The sequence below is a fragment of the Hypomesus transpacificus genome, chromosome 17 (assembly GCF_021917145.1).
Source record: "Hypomesus transpacificus isolate Combined female chromosome 17, fHypTra1, whole genome shotgun sequence".
Classification (NCBI taxonomy): domain Eukaryota; kingdom Metazoa; phylum Chordata; class Actinopteri; order Osmeriformes; family Osmeridae; genus Hypomesus; species Hypomesus transpacificus.
In genome coordinates, this window is record NC_061076.1 from 2,814,874 (window position 1) to 2,839,569 (window position 24,696).

General features: G+C 45.6%; 1 protein-coding gene across 1 annotated transcript; it reads left to right on the forward strand.

Moving 5' to 3' along the window:
• Positions 1-774: 774 nt before the first annotated feature.
• On the forward strand, positions 775-15,264 carry LOC124479902 (SH3 and cysteine-rich domain-containing protein 2-like). The gene is made up of 11 exons (XM_047038854.1): positions 775-1,059; positions 6,738-7,095; positions 8,657-8,751; positions 9,633-9,717; positions 10,620-10,735; positions 11,081-11,150; positions 11,329-11,417; positions 11,516-11,604; positions 12,749-12,800; positions 13,388-13,525; positions 14,155-15,264. Exons 1-11 carry the CDS (start codon positions 976-978, stop codon positions 14,251-14,253), a joined length of 1,275 nt encoding a protein of 424 aa, XP_046894810.1. The 5' UTR covers positions 775-975; the 3' UTR covers positions 14,254-15,264.
• The last annotated feature ends 9,432 nt before the right edge of the window (positions 15,265-24,696 follow it).

Genomic DNA, 24,696 nt, shown 5'->3' on the forward strand with positions numbered 1-24,696 from the left:
GTTGTATTGAGTTGGACCCCAGTTGTCATGATCTCCAGACTCCTCTCTCTCCTCACCCCCAGCTGTACTCGCGGACCCCTCTAATTGAACTGATATGAAAACGCAGAAGGCCTGAAAGCAGCGGCAGCAGCAGGTGGCCTTTTTGGAAAATAACTAGATTGGATCGGGAATGTTTTGTCCTTGATATTGAGCCATTACTCATGGAACAGTTGAAAGAATGAACTGATAGTGGTTCTATTATGCTCCAATCCTGGGTTCAGAATACATCGAATTTAGCAGAGTTGTAAAAACGTATCCAATCATGATCCACAGACGCACGAGTAGGCGTGACTCATTTTGCGGTTAAATTGAATTCCATGTCAACTGTGACCCAGCCAACGTCCGTCGACGATCACTTGGATCCCAGGATTGGTGTTGCCTGGCCATAGAAACGTTACAGCGCACAGAACAGGAGGAAACTCGCCAATCGTTTGGAATTAGAAGACTATCTACGTCTATAATAATTATTCTTAGATTCTTATAATAGTTGTAGCCTACACGAAATAAGAATATTGTTCCTGCGGTTCAAAAGAGTAAACTGTTTTAGACTTAAAATGTGACGTTCTGTTACGCATCAAGAAACAACACTCTCCAAAAAGATACGCGTTGAACAATGATTAAAAAGATACTTGTATCAGTTTGATACCATTTATTCTAAGATATACTTGCTTTCTTGCGGATTTGACTTGTGGCGTAGGCTACACAAACTGGATATAAACCTGTGTCTAGCGGCAAAGATCCAAACTACCCACTGCCTGCGCGCGCAAAAAAGGCTCCCAGAGATTGCGGTTAATTAAAAAAAAATGTCTGTAGAAGTTTCCTAATGGCCAAATTGAGCTTTACCAGTCGTCGTTTACCATCTTCAAGGATTTAAAAGCATTTTAACAGGTGTTCGACACCTTTACAACCGATCGGCGCATCACGAGACATCTGACAATGACGGAAAACAGCGAGATGGAGAGCGAACCGCAGCTTCAGCGCTCGCCGAGTACAATGTCCATCCAGCCGGTAACGTCCAAGGCAAGTAGCTCAAATACGTAACGGCAACAGAGTACAGGCATTTTCTATTATAACCTTTATGTTAGTACCAAACATCATGTGATTTTGGTCTGCGTTCCAGCCACTGAAAACCATCACTTTTCCTTCTCCAGGTAGTGAGAAAGGCTGAAGGCTTTTCACATTTTGTAAATGGGCTATACTCATTTCTACTTTGGAATATCCTACCCAAGTTCTATATTAGAACATAAAAATGTCTAGATGCATATGCTACGGTCTACATAGAAAGTTAAATGTTTTCCCCTCATTATTGTAGTTGACAGCAGGTATGCAATATGTATCATCAGTTGGTTACGTCATAGCTAGTAAAGTCGCTCAGATGAAGTCTGATGTGGCAGAAAAGACTGAGACTGTCTCTATATTACTCTGTTGATCTGCATCTCTAGCTAAGGTTCTATTTTTCTGTCTGTCTTTATTTATGACTGAAAACAGAATATACGGTAACAAATTATAATACTTAATGAGCATTAATCACTCCATATAACACGCCTCTGCTTTGCTTTTACAATAATGTGCCTTTTAAAGGGAAAACATTCAGCCATACTCCATGCAGCAAGCAACACTTACATCAGTCCTACCAATTTCTGAAGTCATCAGTGTTTTTAAACCGACTTGGTGTTCATACATTTGGTGTTCATACATTTAAACACACTAACCCCGCACACACACACAGACACTAACACAGCAGACACTGCAGCATAGACTGTGAGGTATTCCATGACTCCAATATGCCAATCCAGTACAGAATGACATTTTGAAGGCACAAAGTGAACAGTCTGTCTCGCGGCATCATCCCTGAGCCTTTGTTCTGTGTTCAGAGAGCGCCCGGCGTGTCAGAAGCTGTGATAGGGACAGTCTGCGTCTGCACAGATTGGTGTTCTCACGCACTGGGCCATGTCCATCAGTCCACCATTCTGGAGCAACACACTGTGACTGACAGGGATGACAACAGCTAGTCCGCAAGCACACCTGTCCTTCACTGTTGTCTCCCACTGTGCTCCTGTCAGGGCGGCAGCTTGAAAGAGATGCTCTTGTCTAGGCTGTGTCCCCCTGAATCTTGGGGCCCCCGCCAGCTTTTTGATTGCCTCATGCCATCTCAGGGTTAAGGCAGTGTGGCAATTGCCATATGGCTTTGTTTAAATGTTTAGAATTCAATGCCAAAGCTCTTGGCCCTAAAAGTCACTGATTCACTCAGACCATTGGAGTCTGTTAAAGATCCATTAGAAGAGAATTGCTGCAAATGTCAAACCTGTTCATACAAATACACACTACAGGACGTAGGGGTATTTGGACCCAATAGAATGGACTGGATTGCTGGACGGGGTCTTGTTGATACTCTATTTCACCCATAAACACACACACACAGTCCTATTGCCAGTGAACACGCCATCAGCTCTCTTTCATCCTCTTATCTATCTCCATTTCACTGACGTTATCAATGAATCAGACATGCTCTGTGAAGAGATGGCAGTGGGAGAGACTCATTTAGAATAAATCTGATATCACACCCCCCCCCCCCCCCCCCCCCCAAAAAAAAACTTTCAGCCTTTCCAAGATGTTTTCTGGGAGATAGGGAGAGAGTGGTTTCATCAGATAACAGAAGCTCTGAATTCCCAACTTGACCAAATTACCAAAATAGAGATGGAGGACAGATAGAGCCAGAGAAGCAAGGCATGATGGAGAGCTCTTGAGTGTCGCCCCTGGCACCCACTGGTGTGCCGTGGCCCAAGTCCAGGCTGGCAGGAGTGTGTTGAGGAAGAGAGATGAGATGCTGCTGAAGCAGACAGAGACACCAATACAACACCCCTCTTCAGAGCTGTGCTCGAGCCCATCAACACTCACTCTCTCAGCCTCTTCTAACAAGAGCTGTCCAGGCAGGCTAGCCAATCGCTTCAAACTCTAGGAGTCTTCAGGAGGGTCCAACGGAGACTCGAATGAGTTTGTATTGAGTCCGCACACACGGACACAACCACCAGACCCTCCAGTGTTTTATCTGTGTACAGTAGGGGAGATTGTTCTACCGGGGCTAGCTGTGGGGTTGTGTCTGCAATAGCCCTCGTGTCTGACTTCCGTTAGAAACAGGGTCACTGACAGAAGTGGAGAGTCGGCAGGCTGATGTGGTATGGCTTGGGATTTGGAGGTGGGACTTTAATTGATGTAACACCTTCACTGCTGGAGCGTTTATTGATGTGACGCCTCGACTCCAGGTACGGACTGGTGGGCTCTGTCCTGTATTCACACAGTTCATTAGGAAGATCCACCAACAAGTGTGTTCTTTATAGATCGAGTGATTGATGAGACAAACACGATCCACATTCGTGAAACCCTTTCCTCCTCTCCAATTTATCTAAGTCTATTTCTCTCTGTGATTGACAGCCAGTGTTGTGCTTTGGGGCTTGTGAGGGAACGGCGACTGCAGGGTTGTAATGGACAGGTGATGAGCTGTCAGGGTGAAGGTGATGAAGGGTACCAGGGTGATGAAGAGCGAGAGGGGGGGTATTGCTGTGGCGGAAGGGGGTGTTGAGGTATGGAAAGACATTTTTACACATAGCTTGGTTTTCTCTCAGCACCTTATGTTTGAGGGTGAGAGAAAGAGTGGAGAGACAATGACATAAAATGCAGCTGACAGTGTGCCAATGCATCTCTTATCTCATGTTCAACGTTGGAATTCTGCTGTGCTGCTGCCATGCATAATGAGCAGCTTTTAGACTAGCAGTGAAAATATTATGACTTTAAACAACTCCCAAGTCCTCTTTGATTTCCTCACAGAATGATAGAGAACAAAGTGAAGCTCACATCACCACCTCTTTCATCCTTTCACCCATTCATCAGGAACTGTGTCAACGAATCGTATTCATCCTCTCCCGGACTCCCACGCAAGCTTGCCCTTGTTTTCTCCAAACTACAAATGAGCCTATAAGGAAACAAAGACAAATCTTGTAAATCAGCATAGAAACCACAGGGTTATGCATCGTGTCTTGACTAAAGACTGGAATACTGTCACAGGTCTCTGTTGACCTTCTCCTTTGTGTTCCTTCCATTCATCACTTACTGAGCCGGTTATAAGAGCCTGGTCTTGAAGGATGAAGACCCCGGGGTCAGTTCACACCTCCAGATAGGCCCTAACAATGACTTACAGACCTTGGGAACCATGTCACATTTGACTCTCCTCTTGATTTAGTCCATGCAAGTGTAAATGTATGGCCGTTTGATGTTGAACATAAACAAGTCATAGTTGAAGGCTTGATGGGCGTGTTCTCAGAGACTGTTAGTTAACCTCTGTAGAGAGGTGGCCAGTCCCAGGATGACTGAGCTGAACTGAGAACCGACTTAATGTACCTGTCTGGGAGTCCGACAGGTGAAGAGTAGAGCTGAGGAGAGGGGACCCCTGGGAGAAAAACATATCAAGATGACAAAACATCACAGCCGTTCCTAGTCAAGGCTGTGACAGTGAAGCGTTACTCGGGCCACTGTTCTAAGTCAGTTCCACCTCTCGTGTCGTGTTTGCATTTTAAACAGCACAGAGAGAGTGTGTGTGCTCACGTGACGAACCTAGACAACCATTCATTGTTGAACAGCCACCTGTTGGCAGTTAGTAGTTCCTATTATGTGCCAATCATCTCTCCTGGGGCCCTTGTGTCTTCAGGTAATGAGCAACACCTCAGTTCTCTTCACAACAGGGAGATCTGGTCGGTAAGGATGTGAAGCCAATGTTATTCTTATTGTTCTTCATAGACAGACATGTCCTTCGACCCATGTTGCCTCTTCCACTGTTGGCTGTTTGGGCTTCTCATCACTGTACTCAACAGGTATTGGAAATCTCATGCTGTGTTTAGGATCCAATAGCCATTGCAGCTTACTGTATTGGGAGACGAGCCGAAATGATCAGGAAAGGGAGAGAACTGTCCCATTGTTTATTCCATGTGTAGCCGTCGGTGGCAGGATTGTTGGTCTAGATGTCATCCTAAAATGCAGGGAAACAATACAGCTCACACGGTTCTATATCATACAGAGGTTGGATGGTCTGGTAAAGCTTGATTAGCTTAGCCACATCATCAGGAAATGGTGGACATGAAATGAGGTGAAATGAGATGACAGGGCTCTGTGTATCGATGACTTTAATCAGAACTTATCTGTATTAGCCCGTCAGAACTGTGGACCTCTCGGCACACATAAAAGGAAGTTGGGAGGAATTCTTTACTCATGCACAGACGGTTGATTAGATTAGCTGAAATTGAGACATGTGTTCCTGCCTGGCATGGACTAGGGCAACTCATTCGCTCTGATTGAAAAATGCTCGGAGCAAAAACACATGACACACCTCTCAGATCAGAACACTGCGACAGGTGTGTTGAACCAGCCCATCTCTGCACATTGCTTTCACTCCCGAGAGACTCTGATGATTATTAATAAGGTTTGACACGCAAAAAAGAACGTCCTTTAATGCTCGTGCGCTCACCCAAAGATTCTCTCTCTCTCTTATTAACTCCTACACAAGAACACTCTGTTCCTTTCTCAAAACAACACACACTTTATGTACCTACAGTTTTCCTCTCTCCCTCTCACAGTCTCCGAGGTGCAAGCGGGGAATCTCCCACTAAGCAAATTATCTAGCCAGCCGCTAGCATGTAGGCTCTGTGTGTGTGTGTGTGTGCATGCACAGGGACCATCAGAGCTGTATCGATTTGGTGTTTCAGTCCGCCTGGGCTGATCCATACCTCCAGGAGGTCACTCCCTCCCGAGCACTCCTTGTTATCAGACACCTAACCTCATGGTCATCCAGGACACCTAACCCCAGTAGCTGCTGGTGATGTACCCTCGTGTGCCTTCATGCAGACAATCAATACCTGGTGGTGAGCGAGATTATGGGAGGGAGGGATTTAGTCCTTTGTCCTCCTATTTGTCATGAAGCAACAGCTTGGTCAATAGAGATAGTAGACGTACGCAGCCAATCACATTGCAGAAGGGTTATCGTTGCTGTGTAATCCGATGATGCTGCATGGGGTACATGTGTGTTTCCCCGCATACTTGCGTGTGTGACTGCACACTCGTGTGTGTATATGTGTCTGTGTGTATGAATGTCATGGAGCCCAATAGACCCGTTGAGTCAGTGCCAGTGATGTGGTTTGCTGGTGTGTCGACATTGGTGTGACAGCGTCCTCCAGATCAGGAGGACCTGTGACCTTCTCGATCAGATTAGGAGGCTGAAGATGGGGCTGCTGATAGGTGATAACGCTGGGTAAACTGGCTTACTGCCTTTCATTAGTGTTTGGCCTCCCACACAGCCAATGAAAAGGAGGTTTGCACACATCTGGGCTCTGGGCTGTCAGGGAGGGGCTTACCATGTTTTACTGTTCGTCCTCTCGTGTCGCCCGCTGTGCTTTCACAAGTCTTGTCTCATTGTCCCCCTGTGAGAGAGCCCTTTCTTTTTCTTAACAGTGTTGTTTTTCTCCTAAGGTCTTGTTACTTGAGATAAGTCTTGGTCAACAGCTTATCCGACACCGCATCTCTTTCGGGTTGAAGATGCTGGCGTGGATCAATTTCGGTTTTCTCCCATGTGTATTTTTCAAGTTTTTTTCCCCACATCTGAATTCTGTTTCTCTCCTCTCCTGTCACCCCTCCACCCCTCTCTGTCTCTGCAGCTCCAGCGCCTGAAGCGCTCCCTCTCCTTCAAGACGTTGATGCGCAGTAAGAGCGTGGAGAACTTCTTCCAGCGCTCGTACAGCGATGCCCGTCTCCCCCCGGACTTCCTCAACGACCCCCTGCCCCCCTCTCCGCCCCTGGCCCCTGGCTCCCCACTCGCCAACGAGCGCTCGCCTTCTATATCTCCATCCCTAAGCCCCAACCCCTCCCTCTGCTCCCGCTCCCCCTCGCTATGCCCCTCCCCCTCGCTGCCCGCCAAGCCCACTCTCTCACCACGCCCCCAGGTGAACCATTGCTTCCAGGACCACGTGTTTCGCAGGCCAACCAACTGCCAACACTGCAAGCACATGATTGTGGGTAAGATGACATCTGTACCTCGGTCACACTCCAGCCTCTGGAGGATCTGTGGCTATTATCAGAAATCCTTTTGTACAGCTTTCTCGGTGAAAGCAGTGTAATATTGTTATCACTCAAGGACGAGCAGGGGGAAATAAGAGGAAGTCATTCCGTTGAAAAGGAACAGCCTTGGCCGAAGTCTGTTCTCTGACGTAGAGCGTGTGATTGAATTGGGCAGCTGAGGACCACTCTGGCCTTTTTATTTCCTCCACTTGATACGCTGTGTGCACAGGGGTTACTTATAGTGTCGTACTACCTCCCTCTTTGCTTACTTCCTGTCACTGTGATTGATTGCATCGTCTATTCAGCTCCAGGTTTTTTTTTTGCTCCCCAGCTTGCTTGCGTTTGCATACATCATCGTTTTCCTTCTGCATCGCATCAGCCGATTTCAGCTGCACTCCCAGTGGCCCCCTGCTGCCTTACTCCCCCATCGGCCTCTCCAGAGTCTCATTGTTAAGCTTTGAGTGGAACAGCTCCTTTTAAAACAGCGCAATTAGTTGAACCATACTGCATGTTCCCACTGGCTTGTGAGCTGTGACAAATACAGTTTACACTTGGAGTATGGGATACCAAAAAGCGTGAATGATTTACTCAGCTAAAGGCTTAACAGAAAGGACTAAACATGCAAATCAAGAGCATCTGGAGCGCGAGTGAATGAGGGGGGTTATATGAATGTCGGATGTTGTAAGGTGTGAAAACAAGTATTAAATATCACTTAAAGCAACAAAAAAGAAGGAGACAGACCCAGGGAGGTAAAAGAGGGGCTGTCGTTACTCTGAACCTCCCGCCCCGCCCACCACAAACCTCCCGAAGGAAAACACGAAATCTGGCAGGTGGAGTAATGGCTGGCTCATTATGTCACATGTATTTTTGTCTGTATTGTCATGCACTGGCTTTGCCATAGGCAGGTAAGCACAATATGTCTACAAGTCGAAAGACTACATGTCTAAATCTCCCAATTTGGAGTCTTGGTGATAGATTAAAACAAACTCAAAACAATGACGCCAACCACCGTGAAAGAGGATCTCTTTCAGAGAAATCTGTGAAAAAAGAATTAGATAAAAAAAAAGAAACCCCACCCCCCCCCCAAAGTTTGATGGTATTTCATTAAGACAAAGCCTGATGATATATTGGACATGATGCCAAATCGATTAGATCTGGAAAAGTGTCCAGCTGGTTTACAGAATTTCCAAAGGTTTTGGGAGGGACGGTCGATTATTCTGCAGTTAGTTGTAACTCTGGCAGACCAGCCAGCTCAGTGTAAGTGGGGCAGAGCTGATCAACGCTCTCTGGGTACAGACACTAGCTTGACGTCAGAGAGGAACCTGCTTTGATTAGAAGCCAACTTGTGTTTTAGCTCCTCCTGCCTCCATCTCCCAGGTGTGTAGTTCTGTTTTAACTTGCTCTCTTTCTCTCTCTGTCTCTGTACTTCTCCTGCTGTCTGTTTGTCTCTCTTTCTCCTTCTCTCTATCACATCATTTTTTTCACTGCTGTTTATGTTTCTCTGATTTTCCTCCTCCAGGAAACTCAAAACAAGGCCTGCGCTGTAAAACCTGCAAGATAGGAGCTCATCTGTGGTGTACCTCAGAGTTGTCCCAGCAACCATGCTATGGCAAGGTGTGTCTCTCTTTAGTTCACACACACACACACTCACACACACACACACACACACGTACACAAAGATGTGAGCTGGCTGAGTCGGTGCTTATCAAGGTGTTGTCCATGTGTGCAGTAAATTTGAAGTGCTTTCAGAACCTAGGCACACACAGCACAGTGAGTACATGCAGAGATAGTGCTGATGTTGGAGATGGGGTTTCATTAATCAGTGGCTCGAACTCTCTCAGGCAAAGACGGTAAACTGGGTATTTGTCTCCAAGCAGATCCGATCTCTTTGTTTATAATTTCCAAGAGGGCAAAGGAAAATGGCAGACAAAGCCACTGAAGATTAACTCCAAATATAAAATAAACGGTTTTGAAATTTTCAAGGTTGGATAAGAACGTCAGATGTTTGAGGGAGGACATTTTTTTAAGAACTAACAGCATCCACCTTTCATCTTTAGTATGGCCCACCCTCCACCCCATTTCTCCAATATTAGGCTGTACAAAGAGCTCATCTCCAAGTCAGTGCAAGAAAAGAAAATCAATAGCACTGTTGAAAGCATCACTGTGGCTTAATTCACTGTGAAATCATGTGTGTGTGTCATTGTATGTGAGTTTGTGTGCATCTTAATATGCTCTGTGAAACTGGCTGTCAGAAATCGGACAACTACAGATTATCTAAGCAGATAAACCGTCATGCTTTCGAATATCCCTTTTTTAGTTAACTCATTATTGACTTCTTTGGGTTTCTAAAAAACCCTAACCCTTCCTCTTTCTCCCATCCATTTCTTTTAATGCAATTCCATGAGGGGCTAGATACATAAAAGTAGACAGCCAAGCCTATAAACAGGAAATATTGGAAACAGTAAATCGTGACGTCTCTTTTTTTCCTCCGGCAGTCGGGAGCTTTCAAGCGGAACTTCAGTTCGCCCATGCTCATCAACGACCAACTTACAGTTGTCCAGGAGGTCCAGCCTACCCAAGGTAACCCTGTGTGTGTCTGTGTGTATCTGTGTCTGTGCCTTTGTGTCTCTGTGTGTCTCTGTGTGACTGTGTGTGTCTGTGTGTGTCTGTGTGTGTCTGTGTGTGTCTGTGTATGTGTGCAACCTGCTCAAAGTGGGTATGCGTGTGCTCACTGACCTTCACCCTGCTGATCCTCAAAAATACAGGTCAATACTTGTCCATCCCACAATCCTCCCTTCCACCACTCATCAGTAGAATCTCAGTTAGGCTGCCCATCTCCTCTGGAGCCCTGCCCTGCCCACACGATGCCCTCCCCAGTCTGGGGGTCTGCCAGGGGACCAGGGACCATCACCTGTCAGCCACATACTGCACCCTGTCACACAGAAAGACCCATTTGCCCTCGGTTCAGCCTGAGGAGAGCAGGAAAATAGCCTGATTCAAATCCTGATGGAAACTGACGGGCTGTGCGTGAGAGAAAGCAGCTCCAAGCTCATCAGCTTCTGAATCAACCAGCTATCATGCCACACAGCAACACAGCGGTGGTCGAAAATGAGCCGTCCGCATTTAACTTTGCCTTTTCAATCCTCGAGACTGAATTACTTTGTCTTTGCATCCCGTATGACTGTCCGATCACATTTTTTTACCATCACAACTACCCAAGAACTGCTGCATTGCAAATGTCTCCAATAATCTCACAACCAGTGTGAATGGAGAGTTATTTCTATGAAAAACCTTCTTGCAGGGTTACAGAGGCTCTGCCTACCTTCATGTGTGATTTCTACAGCAGCCTCCTTTCAGATATAAAGTGGGTCACCCTGACATGCCAAAAACAGTGTCATTACAGCTACTTTTTAGTGTACAGTCTCAATTTCATGTTTTTCTAAGGTGTGTAAAGTGTGTATGTGTGTGTGTGTGTGTGTCAGAAGCTGGAAGAGCTTGTTTAGACCCTGTGTATGCCACCCTGCGCTTCGGGACCTCCCTGGCACAGATGAGCCGTTCCAGTTTTGGGAGTGTGTCAGAGTCACCCACCAAAAGCCTGGTAAGACACCCTCTGGTACAGGGGGCACCAGGAGGTCAAGGCCCGCTAAACGCAGCACAACACCTAGTTTAATGCACAAGCTTTCTTCACCTGCAGATAACCCCCCCCCCCCAATGCCTTGGGGTTTGTTTTTGTTTTATAGGTGTGACTAGTACAGGAGACAGTGTTAGATACAATAAATGCTGTTACAATAGTCTGGCACTTTATGAGAGTGAACAACACACTTGCTGTGCTGAATAATTTAGAACCTGGGTTTTTAAGTTTAATACCCCAAGTGCATCTTATCCTTCTCTGTCATCGTGTTGTGGTGCCATGGTTTGTTTTGTGTTGTGTCTCTTGGACCAGGGGGAGGGAGGGGAGGAGAGGGAGCAGAGACAGAACAGCATGGAGGAGGAGCTATCTCAGGAGGCAGGAGGTAGGAACCATGTGTCTCTGTGTCATGTGTCTTTGTCCTGTCTGGGTCTGTGTCTGTGTCTGTGTCCTGTCTGGGTCTGGGTCCTGTCTGGGTCTGTGTCCTGTCTGGGTCTGGGTCCTGTCTGGGTCTGGGTCCATGTCTGTGTTGACAGTGGGACCTGATTTCTCAGTTCTATCAGATATTCCTCTTCCAGACGAGGAGAAGGCAGAGCTGGAGGATGGGTGTGCTGTGTCTGTCCACCCTACTGCCGATGACAACACTGTCAAGGTACTGTGAAGCCCTTCATCCTTCCTTCTGTCTCCTCCTGTGTTCCGCTCCTACAAACAGCCTCTATATTTAGTATGCATTCGTCTGACTCTCTCTAGGTGCCTAAGCGAATCGAGGTTCATTCTATCCACACTTATGTAGCACTCTACAAGTTTCTGCCGCAGGAGCATAATGACCTGGAACTACAGTGAGTGAACCAAGGAGACGACATACTTTCTGTGTGTGTGTGTGTGTGTCTGGTGTGTGTGTCTGGTGGTGTGTGTTTATGTGAGTAGCCTTTTTTTTGTGTGCAGTTGCACACGTGAGAAGGATAGAGAGGATGCGAAGGTGGGTGTGTGGCTTGTGGCTGTGTGTGTGTGTTTTATTACACCTGTCATGTCGGGGATGAAGATGTCCACACCATCTGCAGAGGACGGGGAGGAGGAGACGCCCTTAAGGATGTCTAATTATATACAGAGCGGCCATTACTGTTCCACACAGCTTACGCAACAAATGTGTTCACAGTGGGGGGACCAAATAATAAAAGGAATTTGGGGGATGAAAGGATGAAGAGAAGTAAGGGGAAACTCGACAGAGGAGCGAACAGCTTGAGACGGGCGTAGGCACAGAGGGAGGGACAAGAGCCGGGCTGGTGGGGGAGGGAGAGACAAAAGGGATGCATAACACAGAGTGAGAAAGGCCCAAGATGGGGTGGAGGAGAGGAGAGGAGGAAGACAGGAAGTAGGCAGAGAAGAGGGGGATTGTCAAATGAGGACGCGGCACGTTTCAGGCAGGAGTGGGCGGGGCTGTTCAGGTGCATCACCACAGGGTTAGTTCTCAGCCATCTGCCGTCACCCCTGGGTACTGGCCTGTAGGAGAATGCGTGCATAGTAAGGTGTGTGGCAGTTCAGTGTTCTGGAGTCATACATCTTGAAGTGTGTGAGAGGAATGGTACTATCATGTAGGGCAGCAGACTCCCTGGAGATTATCATAGTCCACATTCAGAATCTCCTAGACCACATACAGAACTAGTGCAGTGGGGACACAAGCTCAACTCTGTATATAGGACAGATGAGTGTGTGTGTGTGTGTGTGTGTGTGTGTGTGTGTGTGTGTGTGTGTGTGTGTGTGTGTGTGTGTGTGCATGTGTGCATGTAAGACCGAAAGCAAAAATTCTTCACGAGCAAGCATCCTCTCTAGGAGAGCCATAACAAAAAACACACATACACTTCTGAATATTGTTTGTCTTTGGTGTTTCTGTGTTTAGTTAATGCTGGCTGCTATTTCTGTTATATTTCTATCCTTTCCTCTTCCTGCCCTCCCTCCCCCTCCCTCCTTTCTAATCTCTTCTAGACCTGGTGATCGAGTACTGGTCACTGATGACTCTAATGAGGAGTGGTGGAAGGTGTGTAATGAATCACTTGTGTATGTGTGTGTGTGGGTGTGTGTGTGTGTATGTGTGTGTGTGTGAATGCAGACTTGTACCTGTGCTTTTGTGTCTCCATAGTGTACGTGTGTAGCCAACACAAACACGTGTGTGAACTGCATAAATGTGTGATGTTTTAACACCTGCCCGCCATCTTCCCATAATACACATCTAGGCAGTCAGAGATAAAAATAGATCATCTTTTTCTCGGAAAATCACTTAAAGACGTAACGCATAATGAATTGAACTGGCGTTGTGACCTGAAAGAGCTTTTCATTGAGTCTGTAATGACATGGAAAAAAACGGGATGTGCCTTTTCACTCCCAGGAAAGAAAATCGTAGAATCTCGCTATCCAATATCCAGTTGCAGCATGGAAATGGTCCATGTGAATGCAGCTGGCCTGGGCCCCAACTTATTTATGTTCATATAACAGATATTAACCAAAAACTAAAGGGTTTTTTAGAAAGAACACTTTTCCTCAACGCGATGCCCAACCCCCCCACAGGCAGGTAACCTGAACTGTCACCATGGTTACAGGATGATGTCTGTGTTGATCCGTGTGCAGGGGAAAAGTGGAGACAGAGTGGGCTTCTTCCCAGCCAACTTTGTCCAAAGGGTGAGGCCAGGAGAGAGGGTGTGGCGCGTCACCCAGGGTGCCCAGGGCAACAGGGAGATAGGTCACTTGGCTGTGAAGGAGGATCAGGTGAGCGCTAACCCTTGATCTCTCTTTCTCTTTTCTCTTTGCTTCTCAAGAGGTTATTCCACAATGCCAATCCATCTTTTTCCTTCTCCCTCGCTCTCTCTCTCTCTCTGGCTCTCTCTCTTTGGATCTCTCTTTCTGTCTGTCTCTGTCTCTCTCTTTGGCTCTCTCTTTCTGTCTCTCTCTCTCTCTCTCTGGCTCTCTCTCTTTGGCTCTCTCTTTTACTGTCTCTCTTTGTCTCTCTCTCTTTGGCTCTCTCTTTCTGTCTCTCTCTTTCTGTCTCTCTCTCTCTCTCTCTCTGGCTCTCTCTCTTTGGCTCTCTCTTTCTGTCTCTCTGTCTCTCTCTTTGGCTCTCTCTTTCTGTCTCTCTCTTTGTCTCTCTCTCTCTCTCTCTCTCTCTCTCTCTCTCTCTGGCGCTCTCTCTTTGGCTCTCTCTTTCTGTCTCTCTTTGTCTCTCTCTCTTTGGCTCTCTCTTTCTGGCTCTCTCTTTCTGTCTCTCTCTTTCTGTCTCTCTCTCTCTCTCTCTGGCTCTCTCTCTTTGTCTCTCTCTGTCTCTCTCTCTCTCCCCCGCTCCCCTCTGCGTCTCCCCCTCTGCGTCTCCCCCTCTCCTCCCCCTGCCTGTCTCTGAGCAGATCTGTGTGGGGAAGAGGGAGGACAGCGAGGGCTTCCTGCGGCTGAGCAGCGGTAAGAAGAGAGGTCTGGTCCCGGCCGAGTCTATCGAGGAGATCTGAGGCGCTGCGTCCTGACCCGCCCAGCATGTCCAGGAACACACTCACACACCCTGCGAGACGTCAGGGACCCCCGCACTCCTCCACTGAACATGACCAATGGGAGCTCTCATCACCATGTGTTTTCCTGCTGTACTTTTGTTTCAGAGTAGATGTGTCTTTTCCTGTGTTCTTCTCCTATAGGTTAGATGATTAGTGTCGGCAGTTATGGAGTCCCACTAATGCTCTCATGATGGACTGTTGGTTTTAAAAGCTTGAGGCTTGATTACACCGGAGCCAAGGGCTCCATGTCCAGCAGAAGTGACTGATGTGAGGAGTGGTGGAGGGGTGGAGGTTGGTTGTTGCTAACAGGTTGACTAGCATTGGTCCGTACTTGGCTCCGCCCACACTGGCTCCTCCCACACTGCTCTCCTCTGCCGTGCCCTCTCTCCTTCGCTCTCGTCTCGGTCCCTCGGCTGGGACTTGGTTTCATCTTAATTTAGACGGGCAGATAACTCTGGCGACAGCGCGAGGACTGGGAGCTCTGGGACTCTGCGGTCAGACTGGAAGCAAGGACACACTCTCCCCTGACCTCAACACTGACGGATGGACCTTCAGCCCTCAGGCTCTGTCCAGTCACCTGAATGAACACTTATACTCCTGCTGCCCAGACAGGAATTTATGATACAATGTAGATAATGTACGTTTCAAACTGGCAAATATAAAATAAATGAACATCTGTTTTGCTATTTTCACTTTATAGAACCTACTAGGGAATATGACAGTGGTGATGAGTTTATGTATATGCGTTTTGGCTGTGTCAGTGGAAAGTCAACAGTAAAAATTGTAGTATAATAACAGGGCTATACTGAGAGACAAATGATTTGTCAAGATTTTCTGGTAGATTTAGCAGAGAGCCACTCAGTGCTGTGGCAGCGCTGGAGTGGGGAGGTGTTGGAATACTTTTGGCTGGTCTCTGTTGCACCTCAGGAAAATGAACATGTGACAGCCGTGTGGAAGACAACGTGGACAGATTCTGTGACAAGTCAGTCCCCTTTGTAGCTCGAGGGAGAGAGAAGGAAAGACAGGACAGATGCAGAGTATCGGAAGGGGGGGGTAACTCTAATGTTGAACCATCGTATGTGTGTGTGAGCAACCAAGATGTTTGGCGCATTGGTATTTAATTCACCATGAGATTATGCCACTTTGTCATCACCGCTCTCTTCTGGTGGTCTGTTTGGGTGATAGAAGCTAGTTTAATTTTGTCGGCATGTTTAAGTGATTATGACTGAATATGGGTTATGAGTCGGTTAGAAATGTTTCAAACTGAACTCACTAACACAGGGATAATAGAGGCCCTAACTATTAAGAAATAACTTAAAATCAAGTTGTTGCCAAACAAAAATATAAAAATGAAGTATGTGGTAATTTAACTACAGTGAAGGTTTTGTTTGTTTATATCTAATGTGCATGGTTAATGAGATAGTGGTTAAGTATCTTCTTTCAGTAATAAAAAAAATCTCTGAACAATAGCTCAAATGATATACCTAACACACGTTTAGAGGATGAGATATTAACAGTTGAATAAAGTGTTAACTATCAAACCCCATGATGACCTGCTTCTCATGAAAATACTACAGCTTGTTTCTCTGTCTCACTGATTCTGACTCCGGCAGGCAGGGAAACCAGCGAGAGATAACTGTGCTAAACTGGATGGTTAGAGAGTTTGTTTATACAGAATCTATCACCCTCTAACAAGCCTGTATTATTACCTAGTTATGTAGCACCCATCTGTGTACTTGTCTCACAGAAGGGGCCTGGTGTTTGTGTGTGAATGTAGCTTTAGTTCCGAGTCACCCAAAGACCCTATGATCAATAAAGGTCTATACCTAACAGCCCTGGGCTATGGAGTCTCCATGCTTCTGTTTCCTGTAACGACAGTTATCTACTTGGTCACAGCTGAGGCTGGTAAATATGAAGAGCAAAATTATGTGTTTACACATCAATGCGTCATCAATGCGTCATCAAATTCAGTGTGTGTGTTTGTGTGTGTGTGTGTGTGTGTGTGTGTGTGTGTGTGTGTGTGTGAGAGAGAGAGAGAGAGAGAGAGAGAGAGAGAGAGAGAGAGAGAGAGAGAGAGAGAGAGAGAGAGAGAGAGAGAGAGAGAGAGAGAATGAGAAATAGAGGGTAAGGGAGAGAAAGTACCCGGGTAAGGGTCTCATAAAGCAGAAGGGGACTTTTGTTCCCTTCGTGTTTGTCTGGACGTATCGTCTGCTTAATTAGTCCCGGGAGAGATACAAGGGAGCGGCCTGCTGGGCACAACAGCTTAACGCACACACAAACACTTACACACACATACACACACCCACACACACACAGAGAGATTTGGACTATTTCTATTTTCACACACAGGATCATCTATGGGAACCATAATTCTAAAGCTGCTAATTGGGGACATCTAATGAAATAGAGAGAGCGCTGTCTCTGCAGAATTGGCTCTGAAGAAATGAGCTGTTAGTGAGGGAGCCAGTAGAGGACATCCTGTCACCTGTGACTCTGCTACAGAACCTGATCTGAAACATCCCCTGATTAACCAGAAAAGCATCTATGCCAGTCTACTATCAATGGGAAAAGATCACGTATCTAGAGTGACTGAATGGTAGATGCATGTGTCTCTCGTAACTACTGGAGTCTCCCTATTTCGATGGGATCTTTTGTGAAGGACTGAAGCCAATTTCAGAGTTGGACAATCCCTATCGTGGATCTTTTCTGATCGAACAGGCCCCCAGATCAGAGTGCAGACTGTTGGGCTCTGCCACTTCATCATCCATGTGCCTCCTTCCATCAGCACTCCCAGTCCAGCCCATGTGTTCTGGCTCCGCACACGCCGCACAGCCCTCTCTTCTGGTGATTAACACTGCTGCAGGCACCTTCCTGGACCTGAAGAAACTGCTGTCCAATGATGTCAGCAATCTCCTCTTCTGGTCTTATCTGTCTGTCTCTGATGTCCCAAGCATCCTTCCATCTCTGTGTCAGTCACACTGATACGACACTTACTGGACCAACTCTCCTGTTCCTATCCTACACTCAATCAGTCTCTCTCTCTCTCGCTCTCTCTGTCTGTTTATCTCTCTCTCTCTTTCTCTCTGTGTGTCTCTCTCTCTTTCTTTCTCTCTGTGTATCTCTCTTTCTGTCTCTCTCTTCCAGACTGTCAATCTAAGTCAATCTCTCACTCAATCCTCTCAGTCTCTCTGTTCCTCCCCCTCTCTCTTACATGATGAATCATTGAGGGGCAGATGACTAACTCGCTCTTTGTTGTTCAGCCTCTTAAATTCACCCTCTTAACTTCAGCTTCTGTCTTGATTGGAGTTTTGATTGGAGTTATTGTAAGGAGGTCTTCATCTATATTCACCCTGGCACATGAGGTAGAGGGGAAAAGAAAATGTTAAGAGGCAGGAGGGAGAGCGACAGGGCGCTGACAGTGAGATAAACCATTAATAACGCTAGTCTCTTACTGTCTACTCTGCCATAGCTCAAGCAACTCTTCAGATACTAAATAGAGAGTGGGGGGCAATAATGGCTTTGTGAAACTCGTTATGGTTGAAGCTTCGCACCGTGCTCTGCCCAGCTCCAACACAGACTCCACAGTGAGTTTTTTTCTCTTCAAAAGAAAAGTCATTATCATTATTCATGTGCTACTATCGCTGACTACTCTCTGGGATGCCTTAGAGCATACAGAAGTACCAGCAGCCCTCGTGCCTCCTATTATGGTGTTCCCGATGCACAGGAGGAAGAAGAGGGTGTCTGGACAGGGAAAGGAGATATGGTGTGGAGTGCAACAATGTCTCTCTGCACGCCTCAGCTGTGTGGTTCTTTGATGGCTCCCATTCCCCCGCCTTCACGCTGGCCTCTGTGCTCCTGTGACAGGCGCCTTGACAAAATCAAGGAGTGTAGGTTTGGTTAAAAAGGCCTGTGCCTGTTTGCAGAAATGTTTTGTCATGACAGAAAGGGTCACTGGAAAAAAGAACAGGGGAAAGGAGATCAAGGTTAGAGGACAAAATAAGAACGTAGAGAAAAGGAGCTTGACATCGCAAGGGCGGAGAGCTGGAATCAAGAGACAGAATGTGAAAGCAACCCTCCTTGCTTAGATTTCAGTCACGTGTCACAGATTTAATCCTCAGGTTAGAAAACATTTCTTCTGTCCCTGTCGGATGCTTCATTATGATGGAAGATTACAGAGCCCAAACATAAAGGGCCTTGCGTCTCTCCCTGTCATCTGTGAAATGGGATCGCCATTGTCGGATTGGCTATTGTCTGTAGTTTACACTTCAGTAGCATTCCAAATCAAGCCCACCTGCACCCTCTAACCACCAGTCCAAAACGCAACTGTTTAAATCTAACCACAGTCAACCAAAATAGGACTATAATTTTCTCTATTTCCATCTCTGAAAGGAAGGAAGTACAATCAATAAACACAGTAAACAATGGAGACAGTAACTGTCTGAGATTTCAAGCTCAGAAAAAGAAGCTCTGGTTGAACACATATCTGCTCTATACAAAGCGGATAATCACAGGTTACACGCACACACACACACACACACACACACACACACACACACACACACACACACACACACACACACGCACACACACACACACAGACATTTAGCCACACAAGCATATCTTGCTGCCATTTGTTGACAGGGGGATAATATATTCTTCCTGCAGTAGAAAGTATAACATACCATTACCCCCGTCCTCCCACGATAACAGATATGATGTAGTTTCCCCCTTTCCTTCCAACCCCACCCCCCTTTACACACACACACACACACACGCACACACAGGAGAGAGGAGAAATGCGGAAGGAACGGAGGAAAAGGAGCAGGTACTAGGCTGTGACTGGGTCATGTCATAAGGTTCCATCAGAGAGCTGTCACCCTTGGGTGTGACAGAAACTGGACAGTTCCAGTCTAGCTAAGTTCTAGAGACAGTCACTCAAAATCTTTTTGTTTTAGACCCCAACAGCACCAGTAGCCGAGGCGGAAGTCTCACTACTGATATAAACTAGTCATCAGTTACCACCCATATCCTGATCAGACAATTATTATAAACTTTGATCATGTATAACAAATTATAAACAATTATATTCCTGCAGCTGTATCTTATGTCCACCACAAACACAGACTGGCGCCTAGCATGGAGACGTGTGTGGAGTAATTGAGAGGAGAGGTGTGAATCTGAATCTAAATGTGAATCTGAATCAGAATGGGATTTATTCGCCATGAAAGTTTGCACAGACTTTGCACGGAATTTGCATTGGCACGAAGGTGCATACAATAAACATAAAGGAACCTAAAATGTAAATATGTGGACTATCTATACTAAGGGTACATAAACTAGCAGTACTGTGTGGAATTAGAATGAAATAAAATGTACAATTAACTAAAATAAAATATAGTGTGGAGTCATTAAGAGGAAAGGTGTGTGCCATTCATAGGATGGGTTCTGGTTGTTGGAAGCCATGGTAAAGGTGCCGGGTCAGGGATTAGCCAGTTTGTATTTTATACTTTAAACTGAACATTGTTGACACACAATTGCTGCAATGTTTTCACAGCCTCCTGCATAGCCTGAAACAGACAGAAGTACCCTAACATCCTGTCCTCTCTTTATCTTACACAGCGTTCTCATTAATCTGTCTTTCAGAGAACATTCCAAACTATGCTTTGATTAAGTGTTACATTTTGACCCTTTTTTCTGGCTACTGCAGTGCACTAGTCTAACACAAGGACAGAACACCAAAGACATTCTGAGAACTGAAATATTTGAAATTTTCTGAGGAATAAATTGATGTGAAATGGACATGGAGGTAAGCATGATTCTTCTACTGATTGCAATAAGGGTCTCTGTGTGACAGCACCGGCCCCTGCCAGTCTCCCCTCCTTACCATCACCTTGGTGATCCTTCCAGACACATGCCCTGAGGTTTATCACCAGCTTTGCAGACACCAGATAACACATACAGAAACACAGGCAGATTTAAAGTGTATGGTTAGGTCAGAGTTGTGTCAAAGATAAATGTATTGGTAACTATTATTAGTTTTAAAATATACTGTACGTGGTCACTGTCTCAACTGCAATCCTTGAACAGACCTGTGTGGTTGGTGGCCAAAGTATTCTGACGTGTGCTATGATTGGTAGAGGTTATTTCTGCTCCAACTAACCCCTGTGAGCAATAATTGCAAATGACAGTCTGGGTGCCAGGAAAACAAAATGTAATCAAGGCTAAATTGTAACTTCAAGTAATCAGCACATAAGCACATAATCAAAACAAAATAAATTGGATACTGTACACTCTGATAAAAGAAAACATTCTAATGCCCAGCAATAATAAATCCTGTCAATTATAACACATTTTTGGAAATCTTGTTTCACATTCATGACTACATTATGCAAATCTCATGCCTAGGAGAGTGCGAGGGGTTTCTCGCACTGTACAACATCAATTGACTGTCAGCGAAACGCTCGTTGCCATTCATTCCCAAACCAAACACAGAACTACCTGTGAGGTTCACTGCTATAGGGAATGTATGGCACCTTTGGATATATAACACATGGATACATAAGTATAGCCTGAGCAGCAGCTCAGTGATACCAATAGCAATAGCTCCGCTTCACAGAAGAGAATGAAACCGAGCCTGTTTGCAGGTGAGTTGAGACAAAGAGGCGGTGCGATGGTCCGTGCCCTTTTCATGTATTCATGGAACATTTGTACAGTATGAGAAAAGGGAGTTTGGGGAGGTATAATGAGTCCAGCCCACAGAGAGCTGTATATACAACATTAGTAGAGGCTTGGAGCAATGTGGAAAAGAAAAAGGATCATTAATGGCACGGAAAAGAAAACCACAAATGCCACCAAGAGCAAAAGAAGGTGCACTGAAGTAAACAGGGTGGACAGAGAGGACATGGTATGGTTGTAATCTGATGTGATATAATGAGGGGGAAGATGAGATGAGTGGCAGGTCAGGCTATTTGTTGTGACCTTCTCGGGGATGTGAAGCTGTGTGGTCAGAGAGACACACAAGAGATACACACAAACATACAAATTCAGTGGAATTTTAACAGTTCGGTTAAGATGGGTTGATGAACAGAGAGAAAGGACTGTGGTCTAAGTTTTTTTTTTTTTTATGTCTTTAAGTATTCAAAGAAGATCAATAAGACAGCAACATGAAAACAAAAACATTAGAATGGTCAATAAGACAAAGAAAGAGAGGTTGAAAACTAAATAACCAAATGATCAGTACAATTTGTCAGGTAGGTGTATTTCACTGTTAACCACACCATTGGGACATTCAAACCACTATCACTCTCCACTGGTGACTTTCAATGTCCTGACCACAGCTGTGCCTGCTCCAGTTACCTAGGAACCAGGCCCTCCTGCTTAGGCAACCAATCAAGAAAGCCAAAACCACAAACGGGAAGAATGTTAGATTTCACTGGCTCCTAGCCATGAACAGGTTAACGCTCCCCTCCCTCGATGCTCATATCAATTGCCATTGGTCTTTGACGAAAGTGACAGAAATGTCTATCAATTAACTCCTGACATCAAATGCCAGAGACCTATTACACTTGAACAGCAGTAATAAAGGACCTAAAGGCACTCTGCCAAATATCACCTGCACAGATGTTTAGATCGTGTTAGCAGGTTGCCGTACCTCAGCTCCAGAGAGCAGCAGATGTATTCTCAAACAGGGCTGGGCATGAAGGGAGAGAAGGGAGGGGAGAAGAGGTTTTGGGTCATCTATTCTGGAGATGGGAGAGCTAAATGTGGGTTTGGAGGCCTGGCAGATAACCTACTTCACTTTATATCCCCAATCCAGTTAATGTTCTGTAGTGGTCGTACACTGTATATGATAGTCTGCCTTTCTCCTTTAATCAGGCTCTGGATTTGCACTAATGAGACAAGAGGGTGTGGGTTTCAAAATTCAAATTTTTCCAATTTTCAAAAGTCTAATTGGTTTAAAGCGGTGCTCCTTGAAGAGAGATGGACTTTCAAAGATTCCAATCACCCGACCCATGTGAGTATCTCTGTTATTCCCAGAGGCCAGAACTCTTTCTTCATCCCACTCACTCAGTTCCAGCTCTAAACAGTCAGGCCTCCATAACAACATCAGGCCTGTAACCAGGGCCACAACAATCCCCAACCCAGCAGTTAACCCATTTGTCAATCCACAACCCATTCCATCAGGCGTAATTACCTGTGTGTACTGTACATCCAGCATATTCTCCAGGGGTTACTGCATGTCTCTGTTGTCCACCCACACATCCACTCACCAATCTAGAGCAGGTACGAGAATATGAAGCAGGCTCTGCTAATGCACATGTCCTTCTTCATCACAACATATCAGTCTCCTTCCCTCACCTTCTCATCTGTGTCATTCTACACTTACATTTAGTCATTTAGCAGACGCTCTTATCCAGAGCGTTTTACAGTAATTACAGGGACATTCTCCACGAGGCAAGTAGGGTGAAGTGCCTTGCCCAAGGACACAACGTCATTTAGCATGGCGGTAATCGAACCAACAACCTTCTGATTAATAGCCCAACTCCCTAACCGCTCAGCCATCTGACCGCCCATTCTATCTACCTACGTACATCTATGAACAGAAATACAAAATATGGTTTATTCTCCTCATAGGAATGCAGCACTGTACTTTCCCAGTCATTCTATTGACAACAAAAGCAAAACGAAAGGCAATCCATGAATTGGCTTCAAAGCAATTGCCAGGGAGGCAATCAAAGGATATGTGATGAATGCGAAATCATTTTCTCTCAGTCTCCCACTGTGCCCCTGTCCACCCTGGTTGTGAAAGAGAGAGAGAGGACAAGACTACTTTTTTCGACATCTCTATGATACAAGCGCTTTAGAACTAAGCCGAGCATGTTATCTCAAAGGTCATGACTGGTTGTAAATAATTAGTGTGGCATTTCAGGCTTGTCCAGAGGGAGACGGGGTGTGGTGAAACAACATCTGGGACTCAGGTCTTGGTTGTTGTTTGTGTCACAGCAACAAAGCAAGCCAGTTCAAGACCCGTGTCTTGAGGAAGCTGCAGTAATCAAGGCAGAGGCGTTGGTGGAAAATAGCGGTTGTACTAGATTAGCCAGCAGCGACTAGCTACCTGGATGTTAAACAGAACAGCTTAGTCTCTGAAGAATTCATATGAGGCATGCCTCAATTGCCTAAGCATGTTCACAAATATATACTTCAATGAGGTACAAGGACTTTTAAAATGGTTCAGGTATGGTCAAAGACATAATTCAATTTATGCCATTCAAGGGGAATTTAGATGGCAGATAGTGGTTTAAAGGAAACACAACAGATCCATTAAAACATGAGTAACCACAGATTCCCAGACAAAAATCCATTCTAGGAAGCACCCCTGGCACACAAAAAATAAAATATCCTAAAAAGAAAAACAACAAATCTATGTGTGTGAGCATGCCTGTGTGTGTGTCAGAGTGTGTGCTGAGCAGACACACAACAGGTTTATGTTGAAGATTTAGAGATGGGATGGCCCGAGGCAGTCGACCCTGGAGAGCGAGCACAACAGCAGCCGCAGAAGAAAAAACCCACATCAAAAGTAATGACACCAGTAGAGCTCAAACTGACAGGTTGAAAAGGGGCTTAAAAGAGGCTTTGAAATGTCAAACTTCCCCCGGTCTCATTAGGGACACATAGGCAGCAGACAGCCAGCTAACATGTGTACCACTGTGTTTGAGTGTTGCTCTCTACCACACTTTCTAAGTGCATTGCAACTCATATTCTACTTAGCCCCCAGAAAATGCTAAGTCTCTAGAAAAATATAAGGACCGCCTGCTCTTTAAATGTCAGACTGACCAGGTGAATATTATTCCTCACAGATTTTACGTATTAAATCCAGTTCGAAATCAGCTGAAATGGATGAGCCTGGTTAAAGTAGGATTTTTATTGGTGAGACCAAAACACTGTCTAACTGTGCACTTATGAGCCTTGATGTTCCACTATACTTCCTAAATGCACCATTTGTGTGTCATTTTGGATTTAAAAAAAAAAAAGTCAGCCAAATGAATTTAAATTAATATAAAATATATCTAATATAAAATGAGATAAGGCGTGTGCGTATAGTGGTTTAATAGTGTGCATGTACCCGGCAGTGTTTTGGTGGTTGACAACTGTCAATGTCCAGTGTCATAGTCTCAAGGCTTAACCAAACAATCCTTTCATATTAACTGACTGAAGTGGATTTAACAGGTGAAATCAATAAGGCATCCAAGTTTCCACTGGGTCAGTCTATTTCATATAACAAATATTTATTCTGTGGTGGACAAGCAAGCCCCATGTCTGAGGGGGAGAGAGAGAGACCCATTGGTCTACAACCCTTGTCCTCAGGGGACTGTCCTGTATGTTGCCCTGCCCCAACACAGAGTC